Source organism: Rhinichthys klamathensis, unplaced genomic scaffold (assembly GCF_029890125.1).
Source record: "Rhinichthys klamathensis goyatoka isolate OS25496 unplaced genomic scaffold, OSU_Roscu_1.1 h1tg000487l_1, whole genome shotgun sequence".
Classification (NCBI taxonomy): Eukaryota; Metazoa; Chordata; class Actinopteri; order Cypriniformes; family Leuciscidae; genus Rhinichthys; species Rhinichthys klamathensis.
In genome coordinates this window covers 1,066,871-1,093,667 of record NW_026606974.1, presented here as the reverse complement: position 1 = coordinate 1,093,667, position 26,797 = coordinate 1,066,871, and the positions used below count along the sequence as shown (strand labels likewise).

General features: G+C 37.0%; 2 protein-coding genes across 3 annotated transcripts in view; one reads left to right on the top strand and one right to left on the bottom strand.

Moving 5' to 3' along the window:
* Positions 1–667, top strand: part of aopep (aminopeptidase O (putative)) — a 114,146-nt gene extending 113,479 nt beyond the window's left edge. For both annotated transcript variants that reach the window (XM_056237558.1, XM_056237559.1), the window contains exon 16: positions 438–667. The gene's annotated coding sequence lies outside the window, so the exon portion shown is untranslated. The remainder of the gene's footprint in view (positions 1–437) is intronic.
* Positions 668–1,392: 725 nt separating this feature from the next.
* fancc (FA complementation group C) lies at positions 1,393–26,439 on the bottom strand. The gene is made up of 14 exons (XM_056237557.1): positions 26,222–26,439; positions 22,035–22,122; positions 21,412–21,506; positions 15,881–15,988; positions 14,994–15,058; positions 14,677–14,841; positions 14,412–14,568; positions 11,602–11,657; positions 9,409–9,508; positions 9,059–9,134; positions 4,795–4,888; positions 3,546–3,720; positions 3,236–3,427; positions 1,393–1,830 (listed from the first exon to the last, which is right to left on the bottom strand). Exons 1-14 carry the CDS (start codon positions 26,375–26,377, stop codon positions 1,690–1,692), a joined length of 1,668 nt encoding a protein of 555 aa, XP_056093532.1. The 5' UTR covers positions 26,378–26,439; the 3' UTR covers positions 1,393–1,689.
* Between the last annotated feature and the right edge of the window lie 358 nt (positions 26,440–26,797).

Here is a 26,797-nt window from a genome sequence, read left to right as displayed (position 1 = left end):
AGACCAGCCCTTCTGGCACCAACAATCATGCCACGTTCAAAGTCACTCAAATCAACTTTCTTCCCCATACTGATGCTCGGTTTGAACTGCAGGAGATTGTCTTGACCATGTCTACATGCCTAAATGCACTGAGTTGACGCCATGTGATTGGCTGCTTAGAAATTAAGTGTTAACGAGCAGTTGGACAGGTGTACCTAATAAAGTGGCCGGTGAGTGTATATGCCAATAAGCAACTAGTTAATAGTGAGAACTGGACCCTAAACTAAAGTGTTACCTTATTCTTTAAAATCCTTTTATGTAAAGCACTTTGAATGACCATTTTGTATGAAATGTGGTATATAAATAAATGTATCTTGCCTTGTTTCGTTACTTCTGATGTCCTGAGAATAAATCATAATATTTCATGTTGTAGTGATTCTGGCTCTTCTCTTTTGCAGGTTTCAGATTTGTTTGGTCTGCAGTCACATGTTCAACTCAGGGAAATCAAGCAGGATCCACTGTCGCAACAAATGACAAATGGAATATGCACAAAAAAACAGTCACTGTCATTATTAGGGCGATTGTTTTCCATCATTGCAACAATTCAATGTTCAAGCTAGAAGATATGAAATAAAGCCAAAATGTCATACTTTTGTATTGTCAGAAAGAATTAAAAACAAATACTGTACTCAAATGTGTGTCATTCTGAAGTATTGGAAGGCTGGGCTACCTGAACCAAGGAACAGCTTGTTTTGTCCAGTCCCAGACTCCCGATCAGATAGGAAGAAAATGTTTGTGGTAGAAATATGCGCAGATGATGCATGTTTGCATGCTAAACATGTCACCTTATCCTCACTGTTAGTGTTTTTACAACACCCCACACATTTAGGGACGTTTCTGTGGCCGACTTTACACAAAATATTTTGTTAGAATTGTGGTCTCGTAAAATAACCTTTTATTTGTTCAAGGAATATTCAACTGGTTGCAGTTATACTAGTATTAAATGTGACAATTTATCTAATTTAATTTAACAGCATTTCAAATGAAAGACATTAGTGATATTCTTGAGTTTTGAGTGATAAACACGTGCTTGAGAGGGTTGAACAGGGAAAACGCTCAGAGGAAATGGTCCTACAGGGAGACGGAGAAGCACTAGTGATGATGGAGTCTAGAGAGTAAAGTACAGAGACTAAACTATTCAGGAGGCCCTTCCCTGGGATTCACACACACACGTGCAGATGTGAGCGATCATGTGGTGAGAAGGACTCCGGCATACTCTCCTGTCAAAAGAGTGTGTGGGAGGACAGTGAGCAAAGACAAACGGCGTGTTAGCTAGACGGAGCTCCGCAGTCAAACAACAAAGACGCCGAGTCCAAACACTCACGAAATACAACCGCAGATCTGACAGCAGAGTCACATCGGTGGAAATTTACTTTCTCAGATTCACGTTTGATGTCATCCAAACACACAGATAGAAATACATGTGTTCCTTTTATTTGGCTCAATACATCAAGTGCGGAGGCCCCTCTTGGGTTTAGGGGGAGAACACCCACTGCTTTTAAAGTTAAAAACGGCAGCTGGGCTTCTCTTCTATAAATGCCATATCGTCCCACCCAGCATTTTGATGCGTAACTGAGCCACGCCAGGATTCCTTGTCCTAATAAATAGTTTGAGAAAGCGCTCGAAGCTAGGAGTTTTTATGTGAGCCTCTCAGGTTTGGAGGAGGGTGTCCTGAAGCGTCCTCAGCCTGGAATGAACTCCGTCGTCCCACGAGGCAGCACTGTTTAGTCTGCAGCGTATTGAAGAGAGGATCCACAGTGCCCTGCGCTTCACAGCGGCCTCAGTCAGCACCTGCCAGCATCACAAAACACACACATTTGGGTAATTAGCCCTCACAATTTCCACTGGACCACAGAAATTAAGTGCGTGTATTAATCATTATCGATTTTCATGTTGCAAAGCCCATATGCTGTTCATTTTTCAATGGAACACAGAAAAAAAAAAATAGAGGTGCATTCTCTAGCTTTGTGCTGATTTGATGGGATTGAGACTCACATGGGATTGAGACTAACGATAATTCTTTTATATATATATATATAAAAAACTTTCTATAAAAAGCATTTCAATATGTATGGTGCAGCTCACACCCTCATTGTATTTCGCCATGTTAAAATGACAGGACTAGCTGAGTTTTACTAAACGTCAGAATCCTCACTCTCATTGGCTGCTGCCTCTAGATATGCTAGTAGCGTAGTGTAGTTTGGTGATGCAAGGAGTGAAAATTAGACAATGGAACACACTTATTATCGTGTTTTACCAGCGGAGAAACGAGTACCTGTATGACAGAAGCAGAAAAGGTTCCACCACATAAGAAATAAACATGCATTAGTAAATCATAATTATGACATAATAAGTAAAAATTATGAGATTAAAAATGAATATGGCCTAAAACTACAAAACTGCAAGATAAAAAGTCATCATTTTGGCGCAAGTCAAAATTATGACATTCAAACTTATGACAAAAATGTGTAATTACCGGTAGTCATAACTGACATAAAAAGTTGAAAGTATGACAATGTTATTAGATTGAAATTATAAGATAAAAAGTAAATTATGATTTAAAAAATACATTATGATTTAAGAAGACTTGGAATATAAAGCACAAATCAGATTAACTACTTTTATGATTCTTTTTGGCTTCTGTTTGTCAGATTCAGAATTTGACAGCCCATGGTGAGTATGAACTGTCGTTGTATGATCGAATATTCACCCTGCATGAATATTCAAAATATCACATTTTTGTATTATGATTTTGGGTGAATTATGCCTGTATGTAAACAAAATTGAGGCCTAACCTTGTCATAAAAGAGCCACTCTCAGCACTCAAGCAGTTGGGGGTAAACCTGTTTTTAAATTGTGTGTGTGTGTGTGTGTGTGTGTGTGTGTGTGTGTGTGTGTGTGTGTGTGTGTGTGTGTGTGTGTGTGTGTGTGTGTGTGTGTGTGTGTTCACATTTGTGAAACGCTTCTGATTTTAAATGTGTTGTAAACCCAACAGCCTATTTTATTCTGTTGTTCTCTGCATACCACACGAACTAGCGTAGGATCAATAAAGGCACTGATGACAACTTAATTGGGCTGCGCAGAGCCCTCGTCTAGTCTTGAATAGGCCACCGGGTTCGCATGAGTAAACCCTTGGCATTTGTGGACATAAATGTAATTTCACAATGTGCTGAAACTGAATCAGTGAAGACCTCACCTTGTCAGTTATTTCAGTGATAATGCTAACAGGTCCATGGGAAAAGATGGCAAAGTTTGAAAACAGATGCAAGACGAGGTTTGTTGAAAGAGAGGAGGACAGGAGCTCTTTCACAGCACTGAGGTGACTAGGAGGGGGAGGACGAGTGAGAAACAGGATCCTTAGATGAGTCCAGGCTTCTCTGGCCACTGCCTGAGATTAAAAACAAAGAGGAGGAAACCATCAGTAATTTTCCAGTCTGCTTCCCTTTGCTGTTTTTAACTTGTGACGTAAGGTTGACTGACTTCAGCGCCATAATTAGATCTCTTACGGTTTGTTGGGACCTCTGGTGCCCTCTGTTGGTGGGGTGGTGGAAGAACGTCAGGAGCCACAGCAGCGGTTCGGCGTTCTCAGGCTCTGCCAGAACAAGCAGCTCAACAGCTGTATCCACCCAGTACCCACACTGCACCAGCAGGAACCAAGCTTCAAAGACAGACTCATACGCCCTGGAAAATCACCATCCACCCAAACACACAATGGAAGAACATAACAGTTATTTACTGTTACATATGTGTTATGAAGAGAGATAGAGCAACAAGAAGGTTAATTATTATTGAACATTGAAATGGACAGCTTAAAGTGATTATATATATATATATATATATATATATTAAAAATTACTTTAAGCCGTCCATTTCAGTGAATTTCAAACTTTGATTCAACAATTTGTTTGCATTTTCATTTACAAATATTCACAGAAGTCGATTTGAATATATTTAAAATGAAATTTTTTCCTGTGATAAACAAAAGCTGAATTTTCAGCATCATTAATCCAGTCTTCAGTATCATGTGATCCTCCAGAAATCATTCTAATATGCTGATTTACTGCTCAAGAAACATTTCTTATTATCATCAGCGTTGAAAAGTTGTGCTACTTGATATTTTTTTTGAAACAATACAAAGAATTCTTTGACGAATAAAAAGTTCAAAAGAACAGCATTTTTTTTTTACATAGAAATCTTTCTGATTTATTGAGACTTTTGATTGATTTAATGCATCCTTGCTAAATAAAAATATTCAAATTTATTGATCCAAAACGTTTGAACGGTAGTGTGTGTGTGTATACTGAATAGGTTATTTACACCAAATGTGAAAAGAATTGGCGTCAATAGGTCTACTCGCATCAAGGATGAAACGAATCGACCGTGTGTCTGGCAAAATGAAAAACATATTTTATACTTATGTGCATATATTATAAATGGACTTTGAAGGGGTGGTTATGTCTGTAGCACAAAGGGTTAATGTATTGCAACCCATTTTTAAGTCATTCAGGACATTCCACTTGGTGTGGATGGACCTTTTGGGTATTTTTCCAGGACAAGCATTTGTGAAGAGCAGCTATGTACATCAAGTGAAAACCTATCACTGAATATCTGGTCATCTGTGTCCAAACACCCTCCTGTGTCAAGCCTGAGCTGGCCAGAAACATACCGGATTACTGCGTGGGAAATCTCTCAAGTAACAGCACGGCAGATGATAAGAAAGCGATGAAGTGCAGAGTGTCTTGAAGCTCATCTCACCTGACATCTTCCCCCGCCGCCTCATTCTCTGTCACGCTCTGAAGTAAACTTCTGATCCAGCTCAGATGATCCAGCCAGGCTTGTCTGGGAACCTCTGAAAGAGGGTGAAATGAGAAACGCAGAAATCAGACACTTTGGAAATTGATTTTGAGCTGGATACCTATCTTACCCACTGATAATAAACCTCCAGTTCAAATAGTTTCAACTGACCCTTTGCTAGGCTTCAAAAATTTTCTTGACCAATCTTAGGAACTATAGCCATCTGCTATATTATTATTATTAAGACACTTATTAAAACAATTGAGACATTGTTTTTTCATGCACTGGTCAGTTTTGATATTTTGTGCTATTTTCACAGACTAGTGGAAGAAAAAAACTTTTTAGTGTTTAGTTTATTGCACTTTATCTATTTGCATCTGTAGATTTTAAATACAATACATATCTTTAAAGTCTGATTTATCAAAATGCATTTCTGAGCCAGAAATCTCCACTTCATTAAACGTCTCCGCTTTATTCCCATCTATATTCTGAAGGATTTACAGAGGGGTTTGTTCATTTACCATTTGCTTGACTTTTATACATTTTATTCCTAAAAACATAGCAAATTGTGACAATGTTGACAAAAAATGGTGGATACAAGAATGTATGCAATTCTTAATGTAATCAATCAACTGGGGAAATATGGTGATACTTCAGTTAAACTGTTTACCTGGGGTGTTTAGCCCCTTAAAACATATTCAGCACTGTATATTTACCATCATTATATGGACAAAAAAGCAGACATTCATCAAAATATATCCTTTTGTGTTCTGCAGAAGAAAAGGTCAGGTTTGGAACAACAAGAGGGTGAGTAAATAATGGCAAAATGTTCATTTTTGGATGAACTGTCCCTTTAAAGCCCTGCCACATTCAAGAATAATGACCTATCCTTAGCTAGATGAGGTAAATATCTAAGCTCCAGCATTCACAAATCTCCTTTCAGAGACGAAGGCCCCCTTCATGTCAATCATTCCATGTACACTGACAATTGAACCAGCGCAAACAAATAATCCTAAAAAAGAGCCCCTGGCGGAGCAGACACCTGAGGCCTGCAGCTATTCTTCTGTTGTGCTGGATATAGAATAGCTGGCATTGTGAGGATATCCTCGGGAGTTCAGGAGGCGCTGCAGAGCCCAGGGTCCTTTGGGAGCCGAGCCAGAGATAGATATCAGAGGACCGGCCTGAAGTGGGCAGGGTGGGTAGAGGAGGAAGGAGCCTGTTTGTTTGGGACTGCTCTGATGGAGGGAGGGAGATAAGGCCCGGCTTTGGATACTTCAGATGGTGGAGGTTTAGGTTGAAGGATTCAAATAAAGCTCAAGCCACTCACTGAGACAAAACTGATATTTTAGTCATGTTCAGTCGGTTGATGAGGTTATCGTTTTGGGTGGTAAATGAGTAAAAGAAAGAGATTTGGTGTGTCTCGTAATTTGCTAGCGATCTGATATAATTAGACTATACTCCTATTCTAGGAAACATTCATAATTTCTGCCATATGACCATATATATGCTTATGACGGACATGCACGTGAGAAAAGTTATTTGTTTTCATGGTAAGAACCCATTTAAAGCAAATTGAAGTAATTCATATGGGAAGTAAATTAATATTGTGTCAACGCAAACTAGTCAAGGTCTACAAATATGCTCTATCGTTAAAAAGTTTGGATCAGTAAGATTTTTTAAATATTTTTGAAAGTAGTCTCTTGTGCGCGCCAAGCTGATTTTATAAAAAATTCAGTAAAGAGAGTAATTTTGTAAAATAATATTACAATTTAAAATTACTATTTGAATATATAAAATGTACATATAAAATATAATGTATTCCTGTAATGGTAAAGCTGAATTTTCAGCAGTCATTACTCCAGTCTTTAATTAATTAGTCAAATTAATTTAATATGCTGATTTGGTGCTCAAGAAACATTTATTATTATTATTATTATTCAGTGTTGTAAACAGTTGTGCTGCATAATATTTTTGTGGAAACTGTGATTCAGGATTCTTGAATTGAAATGAATTGAAAGCTCCAAAGAACAGCATTTATTTAAATAAATGTAAATGTTTTGTAACATGATGATGACTTTACTGTCACTTTTGATAGATTTTTTTTGCATCCTTGCTAAATTAAAATATTATTATTTATTTATTTATTTATTTTTAATCTTTTGAACGGTAGTGTGTCCAATTCATAAAATCAGGCGATTTTCAGGTTAAGGATCAGCCATTTATTTTTAAATTAAAACTTTTTACAAGGAAGTGTTATTGTACAATCCTCTAGTATTTATGCTTTTTTATGTTATTTTGTTTTCCTTGTAATACATGTGATATATTGAAAAGGTCAATACATCAAATATAAAAAATCTTTATAATAATAAGTCTTTTTCCCAAAATGATAGCTGTGGGGTAAAGTGTGCCAAATGTTCTGGAAAATTTTACACTGATGATTTATGGATATTATTTTCAGAAAATGTGAATAAAACACATTCAAAGCATTTTTGCTGCACATTTTGTTGGTTCTGTATAAAAACATCTTTATTTTATTCATATTTAAAAAATGTAAACAATTTATATGCAGTCATGGTCAGAATTAATGGCACCCCTGGTAAATATGATCAAAACTGGCTGTAAAAAATGAATATGCATTGTTTATCCTTTTGATCTTTCATTCAAAACATTGGCAAAATTCTAACCTTTCATTGAAGTAAAAGAATTGAAAGTGGGGGGGAAATCACATTATGAAATAAATGTTTTTCTCCAAAACACGTTGGCCACAATTATTGGCACCCCTAGAATATTTTACGAGTAAAATATCTCTGAAGGATATTCCCATTAATATCTACCTTTTTTAGCACACCAGGAGGACTAGGAACATGAAATTGTCCAGCCATGACTTCTTGTTTCACAGGAGTTTAAATATGAGGAAACACAAAGGCCAAATTCCCTTAATCATCCATCACAATGAGTAAAACCAAAGAATATAGTTCTGATGTGCATCAAAAGATTGTTGAGCATCACAAAATAGAAAGTGGCTGTAAGAAAATAGCTAAAGAGTTGAAAATCCCCATTTGACCATCAGGGCAATAATTAAGAAGTTCCAATCAACTAAAGATGTTACGAATCTGCCAGGAAGAGGACGTGTGTCTATATTGCCTTAATGGACGGTGAGGATGAAAGTTTAAGTGTCCAAAGACTCTTCAAGGATCACAGATGGAGAATTGCAGAGATTACTTGAGTCTTGGGGGTCAGAAAGCCAAAAAAAAAAAAACCTACATCTCCACATGTTGTTTGGGAGGGTTTCAAGAAAAATCCTCCTCGCTCATCCAAGAACAAACTCCAGCAAATTCAGTTGTCAGACATGACTGGATCTTCAAACGGGACAGGGTTCTGTGGTCAGATGAAACTAAAAAAAAAAGGGCTTTTTGGCAGCAAACACGCTAGATGGGTTTGGTTCACACAAGGATAAAAAGTACCCCATGTGTACAATTTAATAAACCGTTGGATGTTTAATGTTGTGGGCATATTTTTCTGCTGGAGGTCCTGGACTTCTTGTTCAGATACATGGCATCGTGGATTCTATCAAATATCAACAGATAAAAAAATCAAAACCTGACGCCTTCTGCTAGAAATCTTATAATGGGCCGTGGTTGAATCTTCCATCAGGACAGTGATCCAAAACAAACATCAAAATCAACACAAAAATTAGTTACGGAGCACAAAATGAAGCTTCTGCCATGACCATCCCAGTTCCCTGACCTGATGAGTGGAGTGAACTGAAGAGAAGAAGCACCACCAACATGGATCTGGGAATCTGAAGGATCTGGAGAGATGTGGAGAGGAATGGTCTCTGATCTCCTGTCAGGTGTTCTCCAAACTCATCAGGCATTATAGGAGAAAACTCAGAGCTGTTATCTTGGCAAAAGGAGATTGCAAAAAATATTTAATAAAAGGGTGCCAATAATTGTGGCCAACGTGTTTTGGAGAAAAACATTTATTTCATAATGTGATTTCCCTCCCACTTTCAATTATTTTACTTCAATGAAAGGTTAGAATTTTGCCAATTTTTTTAATGAAAGATCAAAAGGATAAACAATGCAGATTTATTTTTTACAGCCAGTTTTGATCATATTTACCAGGGGTGCCATTAATTCTGACCATGACTGTATAACAATTAAGCTTACAGTTACAGAGATTTTGAAAATGAATTTTGTATGTGTAGTATGTGATGCTGTACCTGACGGTGCTGTCAGTAAAGGAGAGAGTAAACTGGGCGTCGCGTTTGGGAAGAAGGCTCTGAGTGGTAGACGATCCTATAAATCATATATGCACACAGATATCACACCAAGTCGAACTTTGAAATATCTCTTGTGTCGTTTGAGAGCCACTAGTGGCACCAAACAGACCTGCCAATCACATGAAACTCCACAGAGGCCATGCATTGTTATTTCTCTGCGTTGTTTTCTTTTGTTTATGGCCTCTGTGGGATTTTGTATTTTTGGAAACAATCTTTTTTTTGTGTGATTCGGTTTGGTGCTGCTAGTGCCAGAGAAATGACACATTCACATTCATGAAGTCAGCTTGTACCTGAGGTTTCTGTCCAGTCACCCTCTGGAGGAAGCAGGCAGTGAAAACCTGTACGAGGGCTCTCAGGGCCAGGTTCTCATCAATCTCTTTCAGCACATTCCTGCGCACACACACACACACACACACACACTATAAATCCATACTGTTGAGTACATTTTTTGTTTAAAAACAAAACAACATTCACACTAAAGCTCTAATATATGCTTTGATTGAAAAAGCATCAAAACATAAGATATGGGTAACAGTTTAGTATTCTTTGAAAGCTTCCAATAGCAGCTTAAATCAGAAAAATGTCAATAATAAAAATAATATTATTGGCCAGCACTAATATAATAATTGATAGAAGCAACAAAATATTAATAACTGAATATGTTGTAGTCAATGAATGCTTTTTCCTGTGAGCTTTTGTTTTTTTTGTTTTTTGTTTTTTGCATAGTAAAATAAAACCTGTAGCAGTTTGCCTTTTTTGCCAAATAATTTTGTAAGATAAATATCATATCCAAGTTTAGGGTTTTGTTCTTTCCTCATATTTAAAATATTTAAAAAATATAAAATATAAATATAATATATTTTGATGGTTTAATCACATTTTTAGGGTTATTAAAAACAAATATTGTTCACAAATCTGTCTAAATCTGTGTTAGTGAGCACTTCTCCTTTGCCGAGATAATCCTGGGGGGGATGGGGGCCGAAAACCAGTCAGTATCAGGTGTGACCACCATTTGCCTCACGCAGTGCAACACATCTCCTTCTCAGAGTTGATCAGGTTGTTGATTGCGGCCTGTGGAATGTTGGTCCACTCCTCTTCAATGGCTGTGCGAAGTTGCTGGATATTGGCAGGACCTGGAACACGCTGTCATATACGCCTATCCAGAGCATCCCAAACATGCTCAATGGGTGACATGTTCGGTGAGTATGCTGGCCATGCAAGAACTGGGATGTTTTCAGCTTCCAGGAATTGTGTACAGATCCTTGCAACATGGGGCCGTGCATTATCATGCTGCAACATGAGGTGATGGTGGTGGATGAATGGCACAACAATGGGCCTCAGAATCTCGTCACAGTATCTCTGTGCATTCAAAATACCATCAATAAAATGCACCGTGTTCGTTGTCCATAACATACGCCTGCCCATACCATAACCCCACCGCCACCATGGGCCACTAAATCCACAACGTTGACATCAGCAAACCGCTAACCCACACGATGCCATGCACGCTGTCTGCCATCTGCCCTGTACAGTGAAAACTGGGATTCAAACTTGAAGAGAACACCTCTCCAAAGTGCCAGACGAAATCGAATGTGAGCATTTACCCACTCAAGTCGGTTACGACGACGAACTGCAGTCAGGTCGAGACCCCAATGAGGACGACGAGCATGCAGATGAGCTTCCCTGAGATGGTTTCTGACAGTTTGTGCAGAAAGTCTTTGGTTATGCAAACCGATTGTTGCAGCAGCTGTCCGGGTGGCTGGTCTCAGACGATCTTGGAGGCTAAGATGCTGTATGTGGAGGTTGGTGTGGGCTGGTGTGGTTACACGTGATCTGCGGTTGTGAGACCGGTTGGATGTACTGCCAAATTCTCTGAAACGCCTTTGGAGACGGCTTATGGTAGAGAAATGAACATTCAATTCACGGGCAACAGCTCAGGTGGACATTCCTGCAGTCAGCATGCCAATTGCACACTCCCTCAAAACTTCCGACATCTGTGGCATTGTGCTGTGTGATAAAACTGCACATTTTAGAGTGGCCTTTTATTGTGGCCAGCCTAAGGCACACCTGTGCAATAATCATGCTGTCTAATCAGCATCTTGATATGCCACACCTGTGAGGTGGATGGATTATCTCGGCAAAGGAAAAGTGCACACTAACACAGATTTAGACAGATTTGAGAGAAATAGGCCTTTTGTGTACATAGAAAAAGTCTTAGATCTTCAGCTTCAGCTCATAAAAAATGGGGCAAAAATAAAAGTGTTGCATTTATAATTTTGTTCAGTGTACTGTATATTATATATATTATATTATATACAGTATAAATGGGTCAGATGGTGTCTTTTATTAAATTATTTTTTTAATTTTAGCAGAATGGATTTAAAGATGTCTGGGGCACAGACCAATTGGGCCAATTTTTTTAAAAGAGTGTTTTGCAGACAGATTTTGCATGGTCTAAAAACAAAATACAAGCCAATATTCACCTGTAAATCTCGGTGACTGCGAGAAAGATGTGACAGTAATGGGCTGAAGCTTGAGGCTGGTGGGGGAAAGAAAAACATTACAGTGCATTAGGAACAATGTCTGGTTGTCATCTACTCTCTCAACCACCAGGAGGCAATGCTGCAATAATAATGAGGACCCGTTGGCATCTCCCACAGATCCTCTCCCATAATTCACTGCTGCAAGTTTAACAGCCAAGTTTCTTACCAACAAAATGCACATTGCTTTATTATACAGCGAATATCATCTGTTTTAAATTTATGTGAAAGAGAGTAAAAAAAATGACATCCAAGCAGCTGTACATGCGTGTCTGGTGCAGCACGTAAACGTGCATGCTCATATTTTAATAGAACAGGTTTCATTAATATACCCATAGTTCATATGGGCAAAGAATGCCATAAAAACATTTCACCCAGACCCAAAACATCAGTGCTCCAGAGAGCCCACATGTGCCCCTGCGGTCTTTGATCCTCAGAACATTTGTCTCTGTTTGCGCATGTGTTTGTGTGTGTGTGTGTGTGTAGGCCACAGGGAGAAGCCTCATTATTCTCTCCTTCATTTGGGACCATTAAAACTTCTGCCACACCCAGCCTACAGGCACCCTCAACTCCCCTCTGCACGCACACACACACACACACACGATCCTCACATTCCACCCCCCAAACCCCAAAGCATCTCAGATATTCCCGTAACCCCAGCTATTCAACGCTTGCCAAAAGCCGCCAATTTGCTGCTCCAATAAAAAGAGACGCATTTCGGCAACAAATATTAGATGGTATGATCCCGTCTCAGAAACAGAAGACAGAGCAATAGAAACAAGAAAGAGAAAGATCACATCAAGAATAGAGTTCACCAACTCACAGCCAAAGTCATAAAACCAATGAACGAAACTGTATGACTGCAATCACAAGCAATTTTTCGCACAATAATTCAGATGCACCTGGAGCCGAAATGTTGATATACAACACCATTTAATTCCTCACCTGATCTTCATAAATAAACGATTCAGACACTAGTCATCAGACAATCGTCATACACTACTGTTAAAAAGTTAGGGGTGAGAAAATGAATACTTTTACAAAATGTTTCTATTTCAAATAAATACTGTTCTTTTGAACTTTCGATTCATCCAAGAATCCTATAAAAAAATATGCATCACTTTCCACTGCTTTTACTGTATTTTGATTAAATAAATGTAGCCCTGCTGAGCATAAAAGACTTCTTTCAAAAACATTTAAAAATCATAATAAACCCAAACTTTTCAACGGTACAAATTCACAGGTGCCTTCCGGTCTCGGATCAAACCTGCAGGCTTTGCATTATCACCTAACCCTTTGGCAGCCTCAAAAAAAGCATTTCTCCTTAAAGGGAGAGTTTACCCCAAAGTTAAAATTATGCAATAATTGACTCACCCTCGTTTATCATGTTGTTCCAAACCTGTATGACTTTCTATATTTAATTGGGACTGGAGATGTCAAGAGCTACAGTGGAGGAGAAGACAGTTCAGAAGACTTAAAATATAGAGCGCGAGTAGTTTGGGCCACTTTTACTACACTTTCATGGTCATTTTTCTGACCACATATAGTGTTTTTTGCCATTAACTTTCATTATATGGAGAAGAGCGACCAGTACATTCTTCATAAATTCACCTTTTGTGTTTTACAGTAGAAATAATATGGGTTTGGAACAACATGAGGATGAATAAATTATCAGTAATTTTCAAGACCAAAAATTGAGAACTATTGCTTTAAGTCTCTAAAATCTCACATAAGAGATCAGGTGATGTAAGCAGAGGCGTAGGAAAGGGCTGTCTGCTTTTACTTTTTATGAAGGCCGAAGCTTTCTCTCCCTAGTGAAAACATATGGGTTTTCCAAACACTCATCCATACCTTCTCCTAACACTTCAGGGAGGGTCAATTACAGAATAGCAAAAACATCCTCTTTCTGGCAGTGGGATGCTGGAAGATGCTGTTTATTGTTATTGGAGCTCAGCTTTGAGGAAGGTGGATGAAAACAGAAATGTGAAACTAATTTCTGGTTTCCCCTTTTTGATTGCGGTTTAAACAACTTGTTCCTGCAACGTAAACACACCGCACAGTTTAATATGCTCTGAAGCACAAACAAATACGAGTTGAATGCAGCTGCATTTGGGCCTCATTTTACCTGTCTGTACAGCTCAGAATGAGATGCTAAACAGACCTCAACGAACCTCAAACATCAGCTATGTGTGTACATGATGACTGTTTGACGTCCTTAGACAGACATGTAAATAAGGTCTTGATTTCAGTCATTTTAAGTTTCTTTATGTAGGAATGAAACAGCCTCATAAAGATGTGTATGGACTACGGGCCTGGTTCACGTCACACTGTTTGAGTCTGAGGCCAGCGTACCGCTGTTAATCTTCATACATTGTGTACCATACGAACAACAGACCATCAAATTCCTTCTTTGCTACCATAGTTTTACTGTCAACACAGCAGCACCAAATTAATTAGCAACTGAAGCAAATATTATGACATGCGGTACTAGTTGCCACCAAACATAACAGTGTGAACTTGTTGTTAATAAACACGGTGATGGTCTGTTGTTGTAAGGTGCTGATATATCTGTTAGGCCGTTTTTAAGAGTAATGCAACTAACTATGCAACTATACAACATTTGGTGTAATCAAAAAGTGAAACATTTTAAAAGTAGCAGTTTAAATGACAGATGTTTAATGTGGTCTCAAACTTGAGACCCATCTAAACAAAAAAAATGCATTTAATGGAAATATAGAAGAAATCAAGCGTACCAGTAATGAGTCGTTAACATGTTTGTCCAGACTCTGTGTCATTGATTCATGGTCAGACAGCACAGATTCCAGTAAGCTCACTGCTGCCCCCTCCAGACAGGTGTGGCTAAGACACCACAGGGTCATTACAGCCTCATCCTCCAACACAAGCCTCTTACTGTGTAAGAAAGAAAGACAGGAAAAATATACACGGGTCAAGAGTGAACATCATCTGTGTGCTGTCATTAAATTCTGCATTACAGTGTTTCAGTGTAATGATACTTACCTGATCAAGGCCTCACTGACTTCCTTAATAAACTCTTGATTCAGACAGGAAGAGCCACACAACAAGGAATGCTTCAACAGAGCTCCAATGAGAGGAGCCATCTGAGGACATGTGACCAAGGCAGCGCATGCTGTCGACATGGTGTGTATGTTCTCGTTTGAACATCTACAAAGAGTGATTAATTAGTGTGGATTATATATATATATATATATATATATATATATACAGTATGTATGTATACATAAAAGGCATGTAATAATAACTGTTGTTAGAGGTGCTCTAAAGGCGAATCCAGTGTGAGATTAAGCGTTCATTACCTTGCTGATGTTTTTGGCAAGCCGTCACAGCTTTTAATGACCTCGTCTGTCATCAATGACACCACCTGAAAGTGACAACAGGACACAACAGTTTGCCTATAATTTCACAAATGTAATAAAAATACAATTTAAAAATCAACTCAAACTTTAACTTGGTTTCAGTTTATAATAACCTTGAACATAAACAACTAATTTCTCGTGTAAATGAGTGGAGAATACATCCACGGCAGGGCAAGATATCTAATATTCACAATGTTTTCACAATGATTTTGCCAGTGATGTAAAATGATAATGTGAACATTGTGAATGATTTTAAAATTCTTTTATTAGTCCTAGTTTTACAAGCCCTTCCTGTCATGCAATATGCGTGTAAGAAAGTGTTTAGACAAACTTGATCTCAATAGAATTGGACTTCATCAGCAAAACATTTAAGCTTGAATATGTTTCTATAATTTGTTTTCATTATAACTCCAATTTTAATTAAAAAAAACATTTAGTATGAATGTATAATGTATATATATATATAGGTAAATATTGCTATTTATTACTGTGTACTATTTTATTGGTCCAAATCATTATTTCAACATAAATGATTCAATATTAATATTCCTGGTGTTCATTTAGTTAATAATGCTATGCATTATTTAAAGAATTTAAGTTTTTCCACAGTATTTTACGTCTAGATTTAACATTTTCAAACTACTTGGCAATAGTGGCTGTTAACTAGAAACAACAGTTATTATGATTGGGGGAGAGAAAATAGATTCAATCGAAAATCATCAATAGACTGAAAAAGAGAAATCGTTTAGCCTTAGCCTTATTACCCATCACACCACCCATGTCATTGTTAACTAATATGCCAAGGCTGTGAACAGTGATTCCCAAACCTTCTGAAGAGCCTCTGAGTGGTATCGCTTCGGGCTTGATCCAGCATGTTTTACTGTAGCATGAGATACACTGCCCTCCTCCTCCGAGATCAGATGACACAACATATTCTGTCCAGAACAGACACAGAATGTAAAAATGCAGATGACAGCTTTTATTGGGAAAATTGTATCACACACCATGAAACATCAATAACTGTGAATTATTTTGCTTGGTATATAATTGGACAACTATTTGCTCATCATAAATACATCTCCATGTTGCATACAAATAAAAAAAGGGAAAAAGACAATGGAACTGGTGGCAAGGTCTGTCTGTTTATGAAAGCACAGGGTTTAAGCCTTGACAGAAAACATGTCTGCTTGTGGTGGGGCCATGTGGTTTCTTTAGGTTTACAGTATGCTAAGATGTCCTCCACAGACCCAAAGAGGCTCAATTACTACCATCTGAAGAGCAAAAACACACTGCAGATCACACTTAACTCTAAGCTGGGCTGCGGCTACAGCACAGGCCAATGAAACGCAGACCTTTTATATTCTCTAGTTTTTTTCTCTACCTTGAGGTAGAGAAAGATGGCATCTGCCATGATGTTTTTTCTTTGTTTTGTGTGGGGGTTTTTTTTTTGGTCTTCAAAGTGGTAATTTAGACAGTACTAAACCACATGGATGCCCTGGCTAAATCAAAACAACTTGTACAATATTCCTAAAATGAAAAGAAAGAAAACAGAATGTTTGAGAGGAGCACATATTCACTTCTCGGATGTTTTCTGATCAAGGCATCACATGACTCTAGCCTAAAGATCTTCAAAGAAACAAGCTATCAAAATACATTATTAAACTATTAATGCTAAAAATCTGTTTTGACGCAAGTTGTTGCAAGTTAAATGTATATACTTTGTTTGAAAACATTTCACAGTAATGTTGAAGTCGTTATGTTAGAAAATAAATATGTGAGTTTTATTCAAATTTGGACCTTTGGAAATTTGGTTTGAGCAGTCATGAGTTATAAGTTCAAAGAAATGTAATTATATCCATTGATTTCAAAACTTGTAATTCTCAGAATATATGGTCTTATTATATGTTCTTATATATCTACATATCTTATATATCCTCATTACATTTCTCAGGAATATTGATGAAATAGATATTTTTCTTGCATAACATTTTTTCTGTAGTTCACGTAAAATTTTACATTTCAAAGAATTTCTCAATTTTTTTATTGATTAAAAGGGGTACATGTAGTAATAACTTGGTAATAACAGTAACGTACAAACAAATTATGCATTCAGTTATGACTCAGCTTTCAGTTTTATAAGTTATAAGCAGATTTTGAATGCATTAATATGAGGGCTTAACAAATTCTTCATGTTGGGGCAGGGGTACGTTTCCTGACAAAGTTTAATCCTTATGGTTAGGGGTTTCAAGCAATATAAAAATAAAGGCACATCAAAAGACAAAGTGACAGAAATACTAAAGATGGGGTCATTCTGCTCAGCCTAAAATAGTTCTCAAATGTGCCTGCAGAGGTGATTGTACTTAAAGAGACCACACAAGTCTCCCTAAAAAGACTGTTCCAGACCCCCAGGAGCCCTAAAGGAGCGGAGGGGCCATCAGGCATGGTCTGGTCTTTGTGATGTGGAGAGAGCGAGTCAGGCTGGCGCTCCAGAGCAAAGGCTCACAGTAGAATGGGCAATAGGCCCTTTAATAACAGGCACAAATGTCAGTCCGTGGCTCTAGTGGAAGCATCGTCATTCTTCTTCTGGGCTATAAACCACCCACATGAAGAACATGACCAAGATGGCTTTGTGAATGACAGGACCGTTTGTTTATTCATGATGAGTGACTAAAGGAACACAGGCCATCACCGCCGTTGAGGCTCTGGGGGGTCAGCTGGAATCATCCCAGATGGACCTCACATTGTAACCCATGCTGATCGACATGAAGGCTTTCTCTAATGGGTGAGTCTACAAATGTTGACAGTGACAGTAAACAGCGCTCGGAACAAACAAGGAGTGGGGATAAACGGAAAAACACACAGTCCATTAGGACCGCAACAAACACGAGAATGGAAAAATAAGAGATCAACGGCTTGGAAGAGACGTCAGACTGGGAGGAGAAGATAGACCCCCAGGAAATCAACTCAAACCAAATCAATTTGCTAAAACACAACAAGAAAGAGACCAACAACATTGAACAGTAATTCTATATCAGAAAAACAGAACAAATGAGAATGTGATCTGCTATTAAACAGAGAACACAAAGTGGCACACTTCCTGACTCAAACCTGAAGAAAAGTTACAACTATGTCCCTTAAAGTCACCATGAAATCAAAATTGACAGTTCTTTTTTTTTTATGGAATATTTCAGTATGTGCTATAAATGATTTATCCATGCACATCATTATTTTTATTTATTTTTTATTAATGTGCCCTCATAATCTTTAATCAAATTATCTTGACCACTGAAAATGGTACTTCAAATGCCTGGAAAAGCATGAGATTACCATGGTAATGGTATCATGGTGTAATTTTGACAATAAACTGACCTGTATACCAAAAGAAAAGAGTCAAAAACAGCGACCTTCTGGACCTTTTGTAAGCCAGTCACTGGAAACAATACAGATTGTATTCCTCTTCCCATGTTTCATCAATCAAGTAAATGCTCAATCGCCTATGATTTGCAACTTCCTCACACAAATAGTCCTAATCTCTCTGTTTTTTGTCCTGTATCTTTTTCCAACAAACCATAAGTACACACACTGCTGCTGCACTAGGGATTGTTAGCTAAGCAAATAAATAATGTAAGATTAAATACCGTGTCTCAACCCCTGACAGAGAACCCACACCTCCCTCTGACTCCACTTCCCTTCGTATAGGTCAAAAAACATCTGGCAAATTAAAAGTTTACTTTAAAAGCCCTGCTTTAATTAGCGCTATGTTTTATTAGATGAAAAAAATAATCAAACGAATGCACACACGAAACGTGAGGGGTTCTGTATTGCTTATGGTAAACCATCTGTGTGAACTCTGTAAAAAGTTAAAAGTGTACAATTATTTTAGTTCTTTTTCATCGCCCCGCTCTCCCAACCCTGATTACATCTATTTAAATATAAAAGTGTACATTGAGAATTTCTAAAACACTTTTGGCAGATTGAAAACGGTTGGGGTCTGGAAGAGTATGACATTTATTAGGTATATTACAAACAAAAAAGGGCTTAAACCTTAAAAGCATGTGCTTTTAAACTCTAATCAGTCAGATTTTTGCAATTTGTAATGACAATTTTAATTAAATAATTAGGGCTGTAAAGTGATTCAAAATTTTTATCTAATTAATTACATGATGTGCCAATAAATTAATCTAATTGCACACCAAATTTGGCTGAGAAATTACCCCAGAAAGATTATTTAATTATTGATAAAGTCATTATTGTGTTAAATGAGAAAAGCATAAAAAAGCAGTTTTAGAAAGAAATATTTAATTTGATTCAACAGAATTTACTACACATAAACCTTTAGGCTACAATGGCAATTTTTTTTCAGAAGCTGCACCTGCATTGGTTTTTAAGTATATTTACAGACCGTTTATTGCAGCTCAGATGTGGCATGAATACATTTACAATTAAATAATGGCATGAGATTAATGGGTTTTAAATGACTATTAAAGGGATAGTCCACCTAAAAATGAAAATTATGTCATCATTTACTCACTAATATAGTTTCAAACCTGTATGACTTTCTTTCTTCTGTGAAACACAAAAGAAGATCATTTGAGAAATGTCTCAGTGTTTTTTACAATGGAAGTCAACATTCATAAAAATATCTTCTTTTTAAAAAAAAACAATAAATAAAAAAATGTAATACAGGTTTAAAATTACATTAGGGTGAGTGAATGATGAAATAATTTTAATTTTGGGGTGAACTATCACTTTAATGGGTTTTTTTATTAATATGGAAACATAAAATATTATTTTTAATGAAATGGTACCGGTACTATAAATAAGAAACTAAAACTGCCAGTAGGTGGCTGAAAATGTCTTTATGAGAGAGTCATTGACTCATTCATTCATTCGATTTGGTTAAATGGCTCAAATTCAGGAATTAAGTAAATGGAATTTTAAGAAAAATGAATAATTGGTTCACCCGATTCGTTCAAAACGAGGATTTGTTAAGAAAAGAGACGCACAACAGTTCTGCAGTGGGTTTTGTATGTAATATTTTCATTGGCAAAATTGAGCAAAAACATACAATATTGAGTCTAAAACAAGACAATATTAACTTCTTAATTATTAAACTGTTCACTGGATAAAAAACTGGATAAAATCAATATCACATTTGCACTCTTGCTATTCGGGAGAAAAAACACACTAGTGTGATATTGCATTTGTTGCTCATATGATATTGCTTAACTATATCATATGATATAAATATGAGACAAAAAAATCATACAGGGGTATTTTTGTCCCAATATCTTGAATTTTAGGAACATTCTAACTCCATGTTCAGCCATACATGTTTGAGCCAGAGTCTGATCCCGAATCAGAAGACAACAAACCTACAACTCAAATACCAAGGATACTCCAGTCTGTCAAATCTTTGCAGTTAACCTTTTTTATTTTTATCTATTCCTTATGCATTTGTGAGGTAGTCTTGTATTTTATCACATGTTGAAACAAAGACACAACAGAAATGTGTTTATTTCGTTACATACTTGAAACATTTGTCACCTGTGAAACATTTATGCGTATTACATATGCTTTATAAGTTGGTAGAGGCAAATAAAGTTTAAGTACCTGGAGCTGCCACAGTTATCATTTAACACATCAATGACTTTATCAATAATGAAATGATCTTTTAGGTGTAATTTCTCAGCAAAATTTGGTGTGAAATTAGATTAATTAATCGGCACATCATGTATGTTTCGTGTAGACAAATTATGAATGTACCATCGTTTGTCACACTGTCGTTATTATATTTGTCGTTCGTCATTTTCAGAAAAGTGATAGTAAAGCAAGTACATATTAAACGATCTGCAACAGACAAAGCAATAGTGACACAAGTTAAAAACATTGTTTTTTCTTGTGAGTTGTGACATAACTGTCGGAGTCGGCACTGCATCATCTTTTGTTTTGTTTCTCTGAAAAGCCTGCTTTGAACTGTATCCAGTTTTTAAAATAAATCCACAGTAAAATGAAGCGAACAAATGAACAGTGACTTACTGATGCAATATGGAACTTTGTTAAAAAGGAAAGTTAATCAACGCTTTGTTTTTGGCCTAATGAGGAAGTTTTCAGTTCTGAATTTTACAGGATCTTTTTTTTTTTTAAAGCATAATGACCTCTTATGTCAAGAGATCAAGGAAAATGTGATTTCTTAATTCATGACCCCTTTGATTTTTTCTTTCATCTTCACACTTTAAATTAAACAACCAAGATATTCCACATTTTCAATTGTGTTTGTAAGGATATCAATTTGTTAAACTTCTTTGGTGATTTATCTATTCATTACCCTTAAGGGGTGAAATGTTGTTGGCTTTACCTTGATCCAAGTGTTGGCTTTTCGTTCAACGGCGTTCAGTGGCTCAGCGCTGTACAGACAGCTCAAACACCGCAGCAGGAGTCTCTGGCTTCTCTCTGAGCATACATAAACAAGACCACAGGACAAAATGCCATTTATAAGATGTAAAAATGGACACATTATTCATCTAATGGGAAATCAGGCACAATGTAGACTAAACTAAGATGAAATATCTAATTTAAACCTAGAACTTTTTCAATCCGGCTTTTCACTCAAATTGTTATGCTGATAATATAAACTTATAATAAATATATATACAACTTTAAATCAAATTCATAATATAATTTTTTTAAACTATATAACAGGGTAAAAAGTACAGTGATATATCTTTAAACTTTTCCAAGTCATTTTTAAGGCTGCATGTGAAGAACACATAATCTGATAAGGAATTTCAGGGAAGGGAAATAGTGATCAGACAAGAGAGCGAGAGAGGTAGTGAAATATAAGCCAAATAACAGAACAAATGCCCAACAGGCCACTACAGGGTTCATTGGAAAATTAGTGTAAATACCCAACCACGCAGACACATTTCTTGGTCTCAAATGGGAAACACACCCCCAAGTGTAGAAGAGTCGTAAATTTACCATCCGCAATAACACATGGGTTCCAACAAAGTCTTCCCAGGAACTGGCCCACAAAAGGAAACGTCTTCATGGCCTCACTAGTGGAGCTCTGTTATACAGTAAACACACACACCTCAGACATCAATAGCAAAAATCTGCATCAGAATCATGAAAAATAAACTGCAATACAGCCTTTCACATTGCATACCAAGTATTAATAATACAGATGTGAATAATGCAATTGAATAATAGTTTTTTGCCCTTTTCCATTGTATAGTATAAAGAAACTGAGAAATAATGGGGTTGAACAATATCGAAAAACGTTACAAGGAAGATTCAAACTTTCATCACTTGCATTAGCACTAAAGCTTTATGTGCAAAAGCATGTATGCTCAGTTGAAAACTTGTTTTAACTTTATTTGTATTTTAACACCTCACCTTTCCAAATATACAGTACTCATCTCATAGATTATGTTAATGACACACCCTTTATATTATTGAAATTTGAGTCATAACTTGTATAGTGTGAAAGTTGGCAACTGTGAATAAATCAGAAACAGTCTGGTGTTTCCGTGGTGCTCCAACACCATGAATACAGATCATACATCATACAAGTCAGGTGGCTGGTCGGATATAAAACACACCTGATGGAGAGATAAGCAAGTAAGACAAACATCTTGAATTCCACAAGGATATGTCCTAGGACCCTTTTTATTTCCACTGCAATGCCAGCTTCTCTGATAACCACATCAGCACTGGCTACATGAAGATTCAGCACACATTTCATATATACTCTAAAATAGATGCCTCTCTTGCCACAATAGCCACTCACTTTGTTGTTTTTTTTTTTGTGTATTTTACAAAGGTCTCTGTAATGCAACAATAAGGGCCATTTTAAAGGCCCTTTTTGTTTTTTGGTACATCAAGGAAGAACTGATGGTTGCAGAGAGGAACTCAGAAGAAAACAAATGAGCTCATGTCAGAACTATATTGCTTAGAATTTTCGTCATCAAAATGAACTGTCAACACCAGATACTGTCTCAACTCATGAGCTGTGGTCAAAACATTTTTTTTTAAGTAATATTGACAGTTTAAGTGCACAATGAAGTTCTGCCACTTGCAGAGTTAGCCGACATCAAAAGTATGAACAATTAGCTAATATGAAAAAAATTAATCATCATTTCCCGAAGACCTATTTGAGCCAAAAAAAAAAACATTTGATGGTCTTTTATAAAGCAATTCCCACACAGACAGATAGAAAGAGTCACTGATCATTTCTTTAAAGTCAGTTACGTAATTAATGAAAACCAGCGTGCTAATGCAAAGGCATGTTGAGGATCACAGCTTTTTGCATCAGTTCAAGATGTGCCTTGCCAATTTACTGTACACTGGAAGCCATACAAAGGATCTGAGCCTTTTTACATTCCATAGGCACATACATTGTTGGATGCTAAACGATTTCAGTGCACGCATGAAGAGAATGACACCATTCCTGTGGAACTTTAACACGTCAAGCCTGACAAAAGGAAAAAGACCTTGTGGCAGCCAGAAAAATAATTAATACAAATACAGAGCACATACTAAACTAATTATTGTAGCTCTAGAACTGCCATTTTGCATTTATAACATCTAATGGATGGATTCTTTTTTTATGTCAAGGTCCCCCTAATGGGATGATCCTAAAATGTAAAGGCAGCTCTACATTTTCATGAGTAAAAAAAACATTTTGTATGTGAGAGAAAGCATGATATTATAAAGACAATGTGTTGTTAGCAAAATAATTGGTTTTTATATTGTTATTGTACTGAAGCCAAAACTAAATATTAAAATATTATCTAGAAAATATTTTGACAATCTATAATATTATCCCCACTTTAAATGTTATATGTATAAACCTGAATTTTCAATTAAATTATTTAATGCTTTTCAAACCTAATGTTGTTTTACAGCTTTAACAACCATAAAAAATTAATTTAGCAATTTTCTGCGGATTCCCTGGAAACATTTTGGAGCCACCTTGGGTCCCCAAACACCAGTTTAAACATTTTGATTAAATTTAAATTAATACAATTTTAGAATTTATAAAACAAAATATGCTGCTTTTTAATAATCTCACTATGCCACATCACAATATAAATTGTCTAATGTAAATCTGACTAATCATGCTGCCCTAATGTAAACTCTTGAAAAACAGCTTGAAAAGACCATTCATTTGACCGTGACAAAGTGATAATCCAGCTGCATCAAAGGGGTATGAGCAAATTTGTAATTGCATTTGCTATCCCAGAGATGCTTTCTCGTGGGATTTAAAGGGCAAAAAGTCTTATGTACACATTCACAAGTCAGCAATTATGGAATGTGTTCACACAAACATGCATCTCTCAGTCTCCCCTTGAGCACGGGCACATCGCCAGCGGGCACCCAACTGTGCCAGGCTTAGGAAGAAAACCGTTTACGGGACCGTGAATCCTCCCCTTTCCAGCAGTCCCAAGCAGGGAGTGGGAAAACCGGTTCTGATGGAATGCAAATGAGGAAATTGATATAAACGAGACATTTTTCATCCTCAGGGGCGAGCCACGTCCTTAACTCATCCAAGCACTGCTGTTCAGATCCGCTTCATTCGGGCCGTTTTACGAGGCTCTGCCGGGAATAAAGGTTTAGTGCCAATTAAGAAATCCCGATCCCTTCACATTGCTGAATGCTGTCAGAGGAGCTGACGCATGTTGAGCGGGATGGAAACGGATGGTGTGATTGTATTTTGGCAGGGCAGCCATTGTAAGCCTGCAAGATTTTGTTTTCTTTTCTGACATGCCAGGCACTAAACGGCACGATGTGCAGAACCAACTGGAGATCTGCTGGTGCGAAAGGCCGCTGCAGGTTGAATAAATAGCTTCTTTCAAGGTGAGGAGAGTCAGAGGGAGGCAGAATTTTTCTTAACACTGGTCCTTCACAGTCGCCCTAACCCATGATACCTCGTCCAAAATTGCAACACTTGATGCAGGGATACATTAGGTTAACGCTGGCAGTCCTTGGGTGGCTATTAGCCCACTAAATTATCACTGCCGCTGTGCCAATGTCCAGCCTTCATTCGCACAGAGCGGCTTCTGTTAGGGGTGCTAAAAGAGTTAGTTAAAGCACTATGACCTTAATATTGAAGGAGATTCTATGAACTCGGCAGGAGAAATGTGCAAAACTAATCATTTTCAAAATCGACTCCATTTCTAAGTTCTTAGTTACAGTGAGACTTTTAGCACATTAAAGCATAACATGCTGTCAGCATGCTCAAAATCTCTCAAAGAAGTTGGATCTGTTAATTTATCTTTTTTTAAAGCACCACAGTTAAAAAAAATATTACAGTACTCGGTAATAAGTAAAGCCCACTCATCCAGGGCCATTGTGAGAGTTTCATGCTAGTTGATCAATGTATTTTCATGCCTTTATTTTCAATGCAAACTTAAGTATTTGGTTTTCAGTGCCAATTGGTTGTGACTTCTGATGATTTAAACTCGCTTGCTAGTTAAAATAAGTAAAAAATAATAATAATACAAACCAATCAGTAATATTTTGCTATGCATGCCATACTTTTCAAGTGTTTATGAATTTATTTCATTCCGTGTATAATTTCTAGCTATTCTTGCAAATTTAAGAACACTTTAGAGAAAAAAAAGGTGTAAAAAATAAATAAATACTAAAATATAAATTTACGCTTAATTTTTATAAATGCAAATATAAAATTATACATTTAAAAGAAAAATGTTTTAGCATTTATAATGTTTTGGGGACAGTGGAAATGTCGACATGAGAATTTTATAAATGCAAATATAAAATTATTCATTTAAATGGATAAAATTGTAAAATGTATAATATTTTGGAGACAGTGAAAATGTTGACATGAAAACAAATCTTACTGTTGAGCCCTGTATTTAAAGAAAATATTTAAAAATCATAAAGTAGTTGACCTCACAAATCAATGAGTCGGTTATTGGACAACTAGATGACCAGTCTGTAGATAGTGTAAACTCTAATGCTACAAATCTCCTGGTGAAGAATAAAGAATATTATTGTGCAGAACAACATTAGATCAACATTTCTTTACTGGATCCTAACGTTTAACAGGACAGCTGAGGACTATGTAAATTGTTTCACAAAATTCCAGACAAAAGTCCTGCTTGTGAAGCTCAAGTTGTGTGTTCTGAAATTGTTCATACCATTTGCTGCAACCCCAGCAGAACCTGCTGGAGAAAACTCCTCAGATAACCAAGGTGTCTGCTTGTGTCCAGAAGGGCAGAACATGATGTAGCCTCGCCCCAGCTCACTGCTTTAGCCATCCAGAACTGCACATCTGTCTCCGAAACAGCACCCATCCTCTGAAGTCTGCAGAGACACACACACAAATAAATGCAATTCCTTGAAAGGCCAGCAGATCTACATATTTGGACCATGTAACTTCAAAAGTGTGTTTCTCATTCCAGAAAAAGTAGGAGAGTTAAGTCCATAATAATGATGCCTTTTGTACAAAGTCTGAGATGACAGGGGTTGTAATCAGGAAATGGAGAGTTGAAAATGTGTTACCCAATTGAGAGCTCTTAATTTGTCATCAGCCTGTATTTCATGAGCCGGCCAGTTTGAAAAGGGGGGGGGGGGGGGGGGGTTAGGGGGGGATAAAAGAGGCAATGGGTAGCGCAATAAAGTCTTCATGGACTTTATTTTAAACTTCTAGAACGCTCTTAACTCAGCACTGAAGTATTTTTGACAAATAAACAAAACGGAACAAGGCTGAAGTC

Excerpts from the sequence above, each read along its gene's own strand:
- fancc (XM_056237557.1), bottom strand. The coding sequence starts at position 26,377 with ATGGGTGCTGTTTCGGAGACAGATGTGCAGTTCTGGATGGCTAAAGCA. Across the intron at positions 15,989-21,411 it reads AAGCCAACACTTGGATCAAG|AATATGTTGTGTCATCTGAT; the intron begins GTAAAGCCAACA and ends TGTTCTGGACAG. Across the intron at positions 4,889-9,058 it reads TTTACTGACAGCACCGTCAG|AGGTTCCCAGACAAGCCTGG; the intron begins GTACAGCATCAC and ends ACCCTCTTTCAG.